The sequence below is a fragment of the Oncorhynchus kisutch genome, linkage group LG18, assembly GCF_002021735.2.
Source record: "Oncorhynchus kisutch isolate 150728-3 linkage group LG18, Okis_V2, whole genome shotgun sequence".
Classification (NCBI taxonomy): domain Eukaryota; kingdom Metazoa; phylum Chordata; class Actinopteri; order Salmoniformes; family Salmonidae; genus Oncorhynchus; species Oncorhynchus kisutch.
In genome coordinates, this window is record NC_034191.2 from 40,095,388 (window position 1) to 40,110,472 (window position 15,085).

A 15,085-nucleotide genomic window follows, 5' to 3' on the forward strand; every position below is an offset into this window, starting at 1 on the left:
AGAGAGTGTGAGAGGAGATGAAGGGCAGACCAGCGGAGGGAGCAAACACGGCATCCTTCAGCTGTTTGCACGGCATGGGCCCCGTAACCATGACAACGCCATTCTTGCTGGCTGAAGTCGAACTGAGGAAAAGGGGGAAGGGGGGGGGGAGAAAGCCCTGGACCCACTCAAAAGAGTGACATCACTATAGAGGAAGTTACTGTTTCTTCCAAGTCCTTTAGTTATTCTTTTGAGACTTTCTTATACTTCCTCTGGTGCACTCAATCGTTGCAAGGCTGAGGAGAAGGAGGCTGTGAATCGTTTGCTGATTTGCTGTTACATGTACGTAATTCCTCTAGTAAGCTGCAGGCCCGTTGTCCACACCAACAATCAGTTTTCATATGGTTTCCTAAATGACCTAAATGCGTTCCTTGGCTGTACACCGGCCCAACCTGGCCCTCAGACTCAGTGGTTGCAGACTGCTGCAGATCGTTGTGTTTTTTTTCGATCGTTGTGGGTGTTTTTTTTTCGATCGTTGTGGGTGTTTTTTTTCTCTCTCTCCCTCTCTCTCTCTCTCTCTCTCTCTCTCTCTAACATGGCTGACATGAGCACATTCAAAAGACCATTTGCCAAATTCCTTGACCCCCACCCCCTCCTCCCTTACTGTTCATGATTGCATAAGCACATGCAACGACCACATCCAGTGCAGTCTCCTCACATCCAACGTCCACATCCAGTGCAGTCTCCTCACATGCAACGTCCACATCCTGTGCAGGCTCCTCACATGCAACCTCTCCTTTTTAAATAATAACACATTACGTCACCCAACAGGCATTAGCTGCCCTGCAATATTTTCGGGGGACCTGCTGGTTGCCTGGGTGACTATGAGGAATAATCATGGGTCTGGACTGAACCAAACCCCCTTCTCTATAACAAAACACACATAAACACACTGCATAGGGTCCCTGGAGTCCCCTGTCCCTGGTGAGTAGGGCTCCGGCTCCAAGCCTATAGACAATGAGCCCCCGACTCTCAGGGGCCCCATCTGTTTCAAAAGTGCAATCAAGTGAGCCGCGATGGGCGGACAGGAAAATACGAGTCACGGAGGAAGGCTGAAGCCTGTTTTTATATTCTCCCCCCTCTCTCAGTCATCCTCGTTGACTCTCTCTCTCACACAATCTCTTTCTTTCTCTGTCTCTCTCTCTGATGGTCATAAAGCCAGGAAACATCTGTAACCCCTTCCACGGGTTAGAGTTCATGTTCCAAAACCTAGTCAGAACAGGAAGGCAGGCAGGCTATTCTGCTACAGTGTCCCCCTGTCTGCTGAGACAGATAGCCCTGCGTCCTTTGTCCCCGGTCGTTAACCCATTAAAACCAATTTAATTGGTTATTGAGGCGGCCATGGTCATTTCTATGGGTTCAGTGCCCTGTCAATCAATAAATCTCTCTCTGCTAGGCTGGTATTAGCTTGTGGTCAGCACTTTTCTAAATGACAGTGAGTTCTTCCCTTGGAGACTGTTGTGGTGTGACTCAGAGTTAACCTGTAATCTGTAAATAGTTTACCACCATAGTATGACCATAAGGATACTTGAGAGTATGCATTCTGTTTACCTATGAGAACAACACACTTTCAGTGTCTGAGAGAACTTTAAAAAAAAATTACACTGGCAGGGGAATTCTGGTCTTTTGCTGATTATTGGAAAAGGAGCTGATCTGATTAGTGGAAAATATCAGAATTGGGCTACCTGTGTCAACACAGCATATGTGACATTGCTGAGTGATTCTACCTCATCACATTTCCTATTTGGTGATTTTTAACCCATTGCAACCAAATGGATGAAAGTCTCACCTATCATAGGCAGATAATCCTGCTATTAGATCAAAGGTACACAGTTTACCGGGTTTACCCAGGGCCTAAGGAGCTCCCTTTAATGAGCTTACATTAAACCTACCCACCATATCTCACTGTTTAAGATTGGTATTTATCAGGCTTTTCCTCTCTAAGGTTATCCCAGTGTGAATCCAACCATAATAGAATCCTGGATTGTTTTCAAGAAGTCTCCGAATTGGAATAAGGGATTAAACTGGGATGATTTCAGTGAAAGTGGTAGAATTAAATACATCATCAAGTACTTCCTGGTGATCCAGAGATGGGCTCTGCCATTGGACTTCCACCAGAACTATCTGGGAGAAGTGTGTATGTAAGAGCTGTGGAGGAGGACATGAGGCGGAGGGTTGCCCCCTTCTGCTGCTACTGCATGTAAGGCTTGTCATGCTCTCAGGAACAGGGGAGCAGGGGAGGCCAGGGCACACATCATCTCTCAGCAGCTCCCCATCTCTGCCCATTCGTGCAGGGAATGAATGAGTCACACAATGAATGATTCCATAAAAACAACTGCTCTTGAAATGGCCCATCGCTCTCAGCATGGCAGTTGTTGCTGAGCTGAATTCTCCTAGCCAGGCCATCCCATCTACTACATGAAGGGCTTCTCAATGACTTGTGTCAGGCCAAAGGCTCCAACACGTGGTTCATCGGGCCACATTTGAAGAAGATATTTTACCCGTTCCCTATAATGCCTATGAACAGTTCAGTTGTATTCCTATTTTCATTCATTTCAGGTTCAGATTATTGTAGAAGGAAATCCTGGCCACACAGTAAATAAGAAAATACAACTTACTTTTAACCTCTTTGGGATAGGCGGGATGCAAATGTCTCAACTGGCCAATTGCCAGGGAAAATGCAGAGCGCCAGATTCAAATAAAATACTATTAAAATTCAAACTTTCATTAAATCACACATGTAAGATACTCAATTAAAGCTACACTCAGTGTGAATCCAGCCAACATGTTCGATTTTTAAAATGCTTTTCGGCGAAAGCATAAGAAGCTATTATCTGATGATAGCACAACAGTAAACAAAGAGGGTAGCATATTTCAACCCTGCAGGCGCTACACAAAACTCTGAAATAAAATATAAAACATGCATTACCTTTGACGAGCTTCTTTTGTTGGCGCTCCAACATGTCCCATAAACATCACAATTGGTCCTTTTGTTCAATTAATTCTGTCCATATATATCCAAAATGTCAATTTATAAAGCGCGTTTGATCCAGAAAAAACAGCTTACAAAAAAAACGCAACATCACTACAAAATATTTCAAAAGTTGCCTATAAACTTTGCCAAAATATTTCAAACTACTTTTGTAATAACCTTTAAGGTATTTTTAAACGTTAATAATCGATCAAATTGTAGACGGGTCTTTCTGTGTTCAATACAGGAATGAAAACAAACCGGCGATACCTTTTACGTCTTGCGCAACTCTCAACAGTGTACCCAGTTCCTAGGTGGCCTACTTCTTCATTGCACAAAGGAATAACCTCAACCAAATTCCAAAGACTGGTGCAATCCAGTGGAAGCGGTAGGAACTGAAAACAGGTTCATAAGAAATATCCCTGGGCAATGACAACCTAGGGAACAGAGAGAGGGGGAAAAAAATCTGAACAGTTAGTCCTCTGGGTTTTGCCTGCTACATAAGTTCTGTTATACACACAGACATGATTCAAACAGTTTTAGAAACTTCAGAGGGTTTTCTATCCAAATATATGAACAATATGCATATCTTATAATCTTGGCATGAGTAGCAGGAGGTTGAAATTGGGCACGCTATTTATCCAAAAATGAAAATTCTGCCCCCTAGCCCCCCCCCCCCCCACCACACACACTCACACACATACAAGAAGACTCAAGGCTGTAATTGCTGCCACAGGTGCTTCAACAGACACACACACACACACAAACACTTTTCCCCTTTAACTACATTACAATAGTCTTCGCTTTCCTAGGCCTTCATCTAACTAGTAATGTTCAACTGTGCTGCTGAATATCAAACCTCAGATAGACAGTCTATCTATAGAAATGACCTCCTGTGTACAATTGAAAAACAGAAAAAGGGTTGCAAAAAAGGGTACAATTTGATAGGATGGCCTTTGCTGCTGCTTAACCAGTCTGCCCTCCCCACCCCCCTTACCCACATCCCCATGCCAAGACAATGGCCATATCTGCCCTAATAATACACTGGCTGATTTTTTCGGGCCCAGATTACCCCTGGGATACCAGTTGTCAGAAACTCACAGAGGCTCTTCACCCCAACCCATAGTCTGAAATTCCTAAATGTCCCTGTATTAATAGCTCGCTACAACTGGTACTGCGTAGGGCCAAACTCAACCCCATTGGCCCAAGAAAACAATGGTGGGAAAGCGTGAAGCAGGAAGCTGCGACTGGTCGGAGGCGATAAGGACAGATTTCAGTCCGGCCCTAACAGAAGAGAGAGGGAGGGAGAAAAAGAGGTAGGAAGGGAGGGAGAGAGAGGGAGACGGCTCGGTTTGGGACTGGCCTAGTTTCTGCCACGTTATGAGGGCTTTTAGGCGGGTTGTTTTCCTTTCATGGTCTAAACACACTCATGTTCAGAGAGAATCGTGATGATATATTTACACAGAGAGAAGTTGTGTTTGTCTTGGATGCGTGGCGCCAATGCACCTGATAACGGCAGTAGAGGAAGATAATTAACCAAGGTCTGTAGCCAGACTGATAGAATCTGGACCTAAAAATTAAGTGCTTACTGTATAGTGCTGGTAATGCAGAGGTCGACATTGTAAATAAACCCTTTTATTGTCCAATTCCCCTCCGGAGGGAGACTCCAATGTCAGACCAGTCAATGACTCGTGTTACTATCGAATTAGTTCCAATACGGAGTCTTTCAGTAGACTCTCTGTCCCACACTAGCCATCATGTACTGTAGCCCACGCTCCGGATAACAAGACACTCCATAGCCGTGTGGCTGTTTTTTCAGCTGCGCTCACAACTTCATCCTGTCATGGGATCACAGTACAGTGTAACACTGAACAGATGTGGCCATGTGGACGTTTTAAACATTTTTTTCTCCCTGCTAATCATGGTTGTAGACATGCAATAGTGATACCAAATGGTTGAGGATGAATGTAGCAGACAGACTCCTAGTATATATATGAGTTGGGTATACATCACTAACAGATATGGGACTAATTAACATCACCCCCTATATATATATATATAGAGGACCAGTGCATATAGCTTCCTTAATCTGCTGTATTTCTGTAAGCATAGTTTGACCTGGGGTGATGTTAATTACTCAGTAGTAATCATGCTGCCTAACAGGCTTCATTAGGTATATCACCACTGTGTACATTTCAAATGACCTGACATTCCTAGCCTAGTCCCATGTCTGTTTGTGATGTATACCCAACTCCTATATGGTCAATGTGACATGACAATGACAATAGGAGTTGGCAAAACAGTACAAAACAGATCTGGGACCAGGCTGTATTCATCCTGCTGACTCTGTATGACGTTACTGATGGAATTTGACCAGGCGTTACTGATATTACTTTCACAGATGGGAGATGTGAAAGTCAGGAAACGGCAAACAATCTGCACAATAGTTTAAATAGCTACATTCAATGCTCATAGAAACAAACTACATTGAGTCATTGCATAGATACTGTAGGGAGCGTCTGCTAAGGGGAACCAACTAGAAGAGTCTGTAGTTAGAACGTACACGGTTGTATTTTATGAGATGGCAAATATTATTAACCAATTCCTATGTTGACCGCCATCTTGGGAAAGACCAGAAGTGAAACTTTTGAAATCTGGGAAAAGAGGGAGTCACTGGACATTAAAGAAATACACATACTGATTTGTATTTATTTATTTTATTTCACCTTTATTTAACCAGGTAGGCAAGTTGAGAACAAGTTCTCATTTACAATTGCGACCTGGCCAAGATAAAGCAAAGCATTTCGACACATACAACGACACAGAGTTACACATGGAGTAAAACAAACATACAGTCAATTATACAGTATTGTGTGTTGTGTGTTTTTTTATGTTTGATTAGGCCTACACATACCCATAAAATGACATTCTCTCGAGATGCTTGATTGGTAATGAGAGTACATTACCATTAATTAAAGTTGCATATGTTCTGTATGTATTGGTCAACAACCTATAAACAACTTTATAGGAACCAATGAGACATTGAAGTGTTTCCGTCTGTTCTCCAGGCACGACAGAGCGGGTGTGTCTGATCCAGGGGACAGTGGAGGCTCTGAATGGAGTCCATAACTTCATCGCTGAGAAGGTGCGGGAGATGCCACAAAGCACCCAGAAATCCGAACCGGTCAGCGTAATGCAGCCACAGACCACCGTCAACCCTGACCGCATCAAACAGGTGAAGCCCATTACCATGATCCCAACCCCTGCTTCTTTTCTCTCAAGACCCTCTAGTGTTGAGACCGAGACTACATTCTCTCCCTGGACTAAATGAGAGTTCAACCTGAGAGTGTATAGTGAATGTAAAAGGGATTTTTCCATGTGTTTTTGTACCTATTTTATCCCAACTGAGGCAATGAAAGTGTCTGTGTGCGTGTGCACGTGAGTGTGTGGTTGTAGATGTGTGTTGGGGTAGGTAGGTTTGAATATGATTTAGCAAACTGACAATCCTGGACCGAACCGTTATGGAGGAGCGTCATTGCGGTAGTTGAGCCAAAATGTTGACCCCTGAGCTAGTCATACCAAAATGGATGATTCTAATCCCAGTCATTAGTTTGTATATAGCCTCACCCCATTGTCTATGTGTTGGCAGCTACCATCTCACAACAAGGGGTGGAAGTCATGATTATTTGTCTTTCGAAGAAGGCCCAATCTAATAAATGTTTTCAGTGTAAGTTTGTGGCCAAGCTCTGATTTTGTGTCTGCACGAGGCTCGAGGGAGTGTTCCCAGCTTCCATGTAAACAGACAGAAAGAGACATCCTCCGGCTGTGATATAATCCACCCAGACAGGATATGGCGTCTAGGGTGTGGGGTTTCTTGCTCTTCCAGATAGGCCCCCTTAAACCCACACATGTGACATTAACAATGGATAGCTAGCCTCACTACCCTCAACCTGTCACCAGCTATCACACAGACCAGGGTCTGGAAGGAAGCTCCCCCAGCACCGCAAAGGAAGTGTGGCTCATAAGTGTTGTCCAGCTAAAACACATAGATGAGGTGTTAGAAGTGAAAAAGGCCATCCGCCAAAATCCACATTGTCCCACATCAGGGCTGAGACTTTCAGCTCATTTGTGCTGCAGCATTCTATCCAGATGATTTGCTCCTTCCATCACCCTCTCTCCCCTTCCACTTCCTTTAAAATCAACCATGGCAGCACTATCGAATGAAAATGACAAGACAAATTGTCACTGTATTTTATCATGTATAACTCTATTGTTTGGCCTTTCAGAGTCCACCAGTTCATACCAATACAGAACAGGCTCAGTTAGCCACGCCATTGATTCCCCCTCCCAATCTCTTTAAGTGATTATCACTTATGGTCACTTGATGATTACACCCCATTGATTGTTCGGGGAGGACCTGCATTGTTTTCATCTGCAACATTGACCCCAACATTCTATTTATCGTCCCGTTAATTCAATTACCTCTTAGGACAAAGAGCACATGTTGGGTATTCATAATTCAGAACTTTAGTTATTTTCTGGTATCTGTGCTGTGCTAATCCCTCACGGCATTGTCCCTTTCGTGCTTACTGAGCAGACTCAGTGATGGCAGGCCATAACCTAAATTCGTGGAACACAATACGAGGGCCTGCCGATGGCGGCTCCTGCTCCTTCTGCCGCGAGGCCAGCCTGATTATTAATGTGTATAATTATAGGAGTTATCAGACAAGTTACACACGTCTGCTAGGCAAAGAATACTCCACTGGGAAAAAGTTACTGCAGAGTGAACACTTTGCGGTTCTGATATAGTCAGGAATTTATGCATAATATACACTTACACGCACATTATACAGGCACGCACACGCACTCACACACGTATCCTAGGAACACACACATATAGTATACAGTTGAAGTCGGAAGTTTACAAACACTTATGTTGGAGTCATTAAATCTTGTTTTTCAACCACTCCACATATTTTTTTTGACAAACTATAGTTTTGGCAAGTCAGTTAGGACATCTACTTTGTGCATGACACAAGTAATTTTTCCAACAATTGTTTACAGACAGATCATTTCACTTATAATTCACAAATTCAGTGGGTCAGAAGTTTACATACACTAATTTGACTGTGCCTTTAAACAGCTTGGAAAATTCCAGAAAATGATGTCATGGCTTTAGAAGCTTCTGATAGGCTAATTGACATAATTTGAGTCAATTGGAGGTGTACATGTGGATGTATTTCAAGGCCTACCTTCAAACTCAGTGCCTTTTTGCTTGACATCATGGGAAAATCAAAAGAAATCAGCCAAGAACTCAGAAAAAAATTGTAGATCTCCACAAGTCTGGTTCATCCTTGGGAGCAATTTCCAAATGCCTGAAGGTACGACGTTCATCTGTATAAACAATAGTACACAAGTATAAACACCATGGGACCACGGAGCTGTCATACCGCTCAGGAAGGAGACGTGTTCTGTCTCGTAGCGATGAACGTACTTTGGTGCGAAAAGTGCAAATCAATCCCAGAACAACAGCAAAGGACCTTGTGAAGATTCTGGAGGAAACAGGTACAAAAGTATCTATATCCACAGTAAAACAAGTCCTATATCGACATAACCTGAAAGGCCGCTCAGCAAGGAAGAAGCCACTGCTCCAAAACCGCCATAAAAAAGCCAGACTACTGTTTGCAACTGCACATGGAGACAAAGATCGCACTTTTTGGAGAAATGTCCTCTGGTCTGATGAAACAAAAATAGAACTGTTTGGCCATAATGACCATGGTTATGTTTGGAGGAAAAAGGGGGAGGCTTGCAAGCCCGAAGAACACCATCCCAACCGTGAAGCACGGGGGTGGCATCATCATGTTGTGTGGGTGCTTTGCTGCAGGAGGGACTGGTGCACTTCACAAACTAGATGGCATCACGAGGGAGGAAAATTATGTGGATATATTGAAGCAACATCTCCAGACATCAGTCAGGAAGTTAAAGCTTGGTCGCAAATGGGTCTTCCAAATGGGCAATGACTCCTAGCATACTTCCAACGTTGCTGCAAAATGGCTTAAGGACAACAAAGTCAAGGTATTGGAGTGGTCATCACAAAGACTTGACCTCAATCCAATTGAACATTTGTGGGCAGAACTGAAAAAGCGGGTGCGAGCCCGGACTACAAACCTGACTCAGCTGCACCAGCTCTGTCTGGAGGAATGTGCCAAAATTCAACCAATTTATTGTGGGAAGCTTGTGGAAGGCTACCTGAAACATTTGACCCAAGTTAAACAATTTAAATGCAATGCTGCCAAATACTAATTGAGTGTATGTAAACTTCTGACCCACTGGGAATGTGATGTTTTTGTATTTCTTTGTTTTGGCCGGGTATGGTTCTCAATCAGGGACAACTGTCTATCGTTGTCTCTGATTGGGAACCATACTTGGGTAGCTTTTTCCCACAGGGTTTTTGTGGGTAGTTAATCTCTGTTTAATGTTTTCCACCTTTTTAGGACTGTTTCGGTTATTCCCTTTGTTATTTTGTCATAGTGTTCAGTTTTAATAAAGGAAGCATGAACACTTACCACGCTGCGCTTTGGTCCGATGATTCCTCATCTTCAGACGACGAATACCGTTACAATTATTCTGACATTTCACATTCTTAAAATAAAAGTGGTGATCCTAACTGACCTAAAAGAGGGAATATTTAGTAGGATTAAATGTCAGGAAAACTGAGTTGAAATGTATTTGGCTAAGGTGTATGTAAACTTCTGACTTCAACTGTATATTGACACTAATGCACTCTTATACACAAACCAGTATTTAAAGGAAAGATTCACTCATTTTGAATGGTATGTGGTTTTTGTGCATCTCGATTCAAAAGTTGACATACAGGCTGTATTTCTGCCTGCTTGAAATGGCAATAAGCTCAGATGCACATGAAAACATGAAATTACCCCGGGAATTGATAGAACATTCAAAATGGGAGATTCTTTGCTTTAAGCTTTTGAGTGAATGATGGATTGATGGAGGAGCCAGAAAAAGGAACAGCTCCTATGGCATCAGATAAAGAAAGGGCAGTTATTTTAGACAGAAATGATTCCTGTGTCTCTCTTTAACTGTTAATAATAATGAGTTTGAGAGTGTTGTTTGGAATTATTCTGTGTTTGAGATAAACAGAGACAGACAGTGTAGCCTGTTGGTTGCTGGGCTATTAGTAACGTAAGCTATTCTCCAAACTCCAATGGTCCATACCCTACTCTCTGCAGAGCATGGTCGACATTGCTCAGACAACGGTTGTAACCAAAACAACAAGTGAGAAGGGAGGTCTTCTGATGAATGGACTTCCATACTCCATACTCAACTCAAAGACAAAATGCATGCGCTTTCAGAGCCTATTTTGGTTGTGTGTGTGTGTGGTTATTTTTTTGTCCTGGTTGTTGTCACGAGCACGGCTGTCGTGGCATGTGTCTCATTATTGGTTTCCCCAGGGAGCAGAGTGAGTGAGAGATGTAAGATAAGATGTGAAGTCATGTTAAGCAACAGCTGCCAGCCTGGCTCTCTATAAGCTACAGCCGCTAATCTCCACCAGCCAAATGGAGATGGGACAAGTAGGAGCACAAGCAGCAAACACCTAACTCAATCAAATCCAAATCTTTCACTCAGGACAGACAGACAGGCAGGCACAAAAAGCATCCACACCCACTGACACTGAATCTCACTTAACATGGAGCAACGTTCAGTACTCAAACTAATACCTAGGCTAATACATTACTAATTTAGCTGAAATGCTAAATAGCATTGTTGTGCTAGCTAACGTTGATCTGATCTGGCATTGCAAGGCAACAACTGCCCACTATGGCAAGACTGTGACGTCTACAATAACACAATGACAGTGAGTTGTGTCAACTTTGAGCTGTGCCCCACTGCCTTTGGTCTCAAATGTTTTCAGAATCACCCTCCAGATTTCCTCTGGCCAACCGCAGTTTCCTGTGACCTTTCACCCCATGCAGGAACACCTGCTTCCTACTTCCTGTTATTGCCCTGGCCACACAGAAAGTAGCTCAAAAATGTATAGGAATTCGGGAGTCAGGTTAACTTCGAGTTAGATGTGAGTGAGTGGAAATGTGGAATATGGAATTTCTCTCAAATGTGTGTTGTTCCGCCCTACGACACCAAAATGCATTGCAGTTGTGGCTAGCTCACCATGTGTAATTAGAGGGCTATTTGTTGTGGTACAGAAATTGTTTCATAGTTGAGTGAATCTGCACAGTATAAACTATCACTTCCCATACAACATGAACCCTCCCTCACTGCATGACCCAAACAATTCCTGAATAATGTAAAATATTCTCTGGTTTCTGTGATGATCACACCTATTTGGACACACCTACTCATTCAAGGGTTTTCCTTTATTTTTTACTATTTTCTACATTGTAGAATAATAGTGAAGACATCAATACATATGGAATCATGTAGTAACCAAAAAAGTGTTAAACAAATCAAAATATATTTTATATTTAATATTCTGCAAAGCAGCCACCCTTTACCTTCATGAGGAATGCTTTTCCAAAAATCTTGAAGGAGTTCCCACATATGCTGAGCACTTGTTGGCTGCTTTTCCTTTGCTCTGCAGTTGATGTTAAGATGTGATTGTTACTTGAAATCTGTGAAGCATTTATTTGGGCTGCAATCTGAGGTGCAGTTAACTCTAATGAACCTGTCCTCTGCAGCAGGGTCTTCCGTTCCTGTGGCAATCCTCATGAGAGCCAGTTTCATCGTTGTTCTTGATGGTTTTTGCAACTGCACTTGAAGAAGCTTTATAAGTTCTTGACATTTTCCACATTGACTGACCTTCATGTCAGTAATGATGGACTGTCGTTTCTCATTGCTTATTTGAGCTGTTCTTGCCATAATATGGACTTGGTATTTTACCAAATAGGGCTAACCTCTGTATATCACCCCTACCTTGTCCCAACTCAACTGATTGGCTCACCTGTTAATTGAAATGCATTCCAGGTGACTACCTCATGAAGCTGGTTGAGAGAATGCCAATAGTGTGCAAAGCTGTCATCAAGGCAAAGGGTGGCTACTTTGAAGAATCTCAAATTTCAATTTGTTTAACACTTCTTTGGTTACTACATGATTCCATATGTATTATTTCATAGTTTTGATGTCTTCACTATTATTCTATAATGTATAAAATAGTAAAAATCAACAAAAACCCTTAAATTAGTAAGTTTTGACTGGTATTGTAACTGAGAGCTCCTGTGCTACCCCCGAAGCATACTCCTGGGCTACAATATCCGGACCCACGACCGGTCTATCGATGTCACCGCATGAAGAGGCATAAACAGACTTAACCCCATCGCAACGTCCCCCAAAGGCTAACTTTCTAGCCCTTGCTATCTGCTTGCTTGCTAACTGCTAGCTTGTTTAGCCCCAGTCTGCTAACTGCTAGCTTGTTTAGCCCCGGCCTACTAACTGTTAGCTTGTTAGCACAGGCCTGCTAACTGTCTGAATCGCCGCGTCCCCAGCCAGCCCAACCACTCACTGGACCCATATTTACTTCCAATCTCTTTTCGACTTTTAATTCAATTATACCTTCCGGTAACCTGCCTCACCCAATGTGATACGGATAACTAGCTACAAGCTATTTAGTCATTGTTAGCCACTGCTAGCAGCTTTTACCTCCTGCACAGCCAGCCAGTTTTTTTTTGCCTGGATAATACTCACCAGTCTAGCTTCCCTGTCCCATCCACCGCTGCCCCCTGGACACTGTGATCACTTGGCTACATAGCTGATGCCTGCTGGGCTGTCCATTAATCACGGTACTCCATTCTGTTTGTTTATGTTTTATCTGTCGGCCGCACTCAGGCTCTGTGTGTAGTTAATCCGACCGTCTCTGCCTAGTCAACGGCATTTTACCTGCTGTTGTTGTGCTAGCTGATTAGCTGTTGTTGTCTCACCTACTGTTTTAGCTAGCTCTCCCATTCAACACCTGTGATTACTGTATGCCTCGCTGTATGTCTCTCTCAAATGTCAATATGCCTTGTATACTGTTGTTCAGGTTAGTTATCATTGTTTTAGTTTACAATGGAGCCCCTAGTTCCACTCTTCATACCCCTGATACCTCCTTTGTCCCACCTCCCACACATGCGGTGACCTCACCCATTACAACCAGCATGTCCAGAGATGCAACCTCTCTTATCATCACCCAGTGCCTGGGCTTACCTCCGCTGTACCCGCACCCCACCATACCCCTGTCTGCGCATTATGCCCTGAATATATTCTACCATGCCCAGAAACCTGCTCCTTTTATTCTTTGTCCCCAACACTCTGGGCGACCAGTTAGCCTTTAGCCGTACCCTCATTGTACTCCTTCTCTGTTCCGCGTGTGATGTGGAGGTAAACCCAGGCACTGCATGTCCCCAGGCACCCTCATTTGTTGACTTCTGTGATCGAAAAAGCCCTGGTTTCATGCATGTCAACATCAGAAGCCTCCTCCCTAAGTTTGTTTTACTCACTGCTTTAGCACACTCTGCTAACTCTGATGTCCTTGCCGTGTCTGAATCCTGGCTCAGGAAGGCCACCAAAAATTCTGAGATTTCCATATCAAATCAAATCAAATTTATTTATATAGCCCTTCGTACATCAGCTGATATCTCAAAGTGCTGTACAGAAACCCAGCCTAAAACCCCAAACAGCAAGCAATGCAGGTGGAGAAGCACAGTGGCTAGGAAAAACTCCCTAGAAAGGCCAATACCTAGGAAGAAACCTAGAGAGGAACCAGGCTATGTGGGGTGGCCAGTCCTCTTCTGGCTGTGCCGGGTGGAGATTATAACAGAACATGGTCAAGATGTTCAATGTTCATAAATGACCAGCATGGTCGAATAATAATAAGGCAGAACAGTTGAAACTAGAGCAGCAGCACAGTCAGGTGGAAGTTGAAACTGGAGCAGCAGCATGGCCAGGTAGACTGGGGACAGCAAGGAGTCATCATGTCAGGTAGTCCTGGGGCATGGTCCTAGGGCTCAGGTCAGTTGAAACTGGAACAGCAGCATGGCCAGGTGGACTGGGGACAGCAAGGAGTCATCATGTCAGGTAGTCCTGGGGCATGGTCCTAGGGCTCAGGTCCTCCGAGAGAGAGAAAGAAAGAGAGAAGGAGAGAATTAGAGAACGCACACTTAGATTCACACAGGACACCGAATAGGACAGGAGAAGTACTCCAGATATAACAAACTGACCCCAGCCCCCCGACACATAAACTACTGCAGCATAAATACTGGAGGCTGAGACAGGAGGGGTCAGGAGACACTGTGGCCCCATCCGAGGACACCCCCGGACAGGGCCAAACAGGAAGGATATAACCCCACCCACTTTGCCAAAGCACAGCCCCCACACCACTAGAGGGATATCTTCAACCACCAACTTACCATCCTGAGACAAGGCTGATTAGCTGATTAGCATATTGACATACCCAACTATAACATTTTCCGTCAAGATAGAACTACCAAAGAGGGAGGAGTTGCAGTCTACTGCAGAGATAGCCTGCAAAGTAATGTCATACTTTCCAGGTCCATACCCAAACAGTTCGAACTACTCATTTTAAAAATTACTCTCTCCAGAAATAAGTCTCTCACTGTTGCCGCCTGCTACCGACCCCCCTCAGCTCCCAGCTGTGCCCTGGACACCATTTGTGAATTGATCATCCCCCATCTAGCTTCAGAGTTTGTTCTGTTAGGTGACCTAAACTGGGATATGCTTAACACCCCGGCAGTCCTACAATCTAAGCTAGATGCCCTCAATCTCACACAAATCATCAAGGAACCCACCAGGTACAACCCTAAATCTGTAAACAAGGGCACCCTTATAGACGTCATCCTGACCAACTGGCCCTCCAAATACACCTCCGCTGTCTTCAACCAGGATCTCAGCGATCACTGCCTCATTGCCTGTATCCGCTATGGATCTGCAGTCAAACAACCACCCCTCATCACTGTCAAACGCTCCCTAAAACACTTCTGTGAGCAGGCCTTTCTAATCGACCTGGCCCGGGTATCCTGGAAGGATATTGACCTCATCCCGTCAGTT

At 43.8% G+C, this 15,085-nt stretch overlaps 1 protein-coding gene across 2 annotated transcripts in view; it reads left to right on the forward strand.

Annotated features, from left to right (window-relative positions):
- The window catches only part of nova2 (uncharacterized LOC109909591), a 73,795-nt gene that overhangs the window by 34,798 nt on the left and 23,912 nt on the right, over nucleotides 1–15,085 (forward strand). For both annotated transcript variants that reach the window (XM_031796050.1, XM_031796051.1), the window contains one exon: nucleotides 6,079–6,245. In XM_031796050.1, coding sequence (XP_031651910.1) covers nucleotides 6,079–6,245 — 167 coding nt within the window. The remainder of the gene's footprint in view (nucleotides 1–6,078; nucleotides 6,246–15,085) is intronic.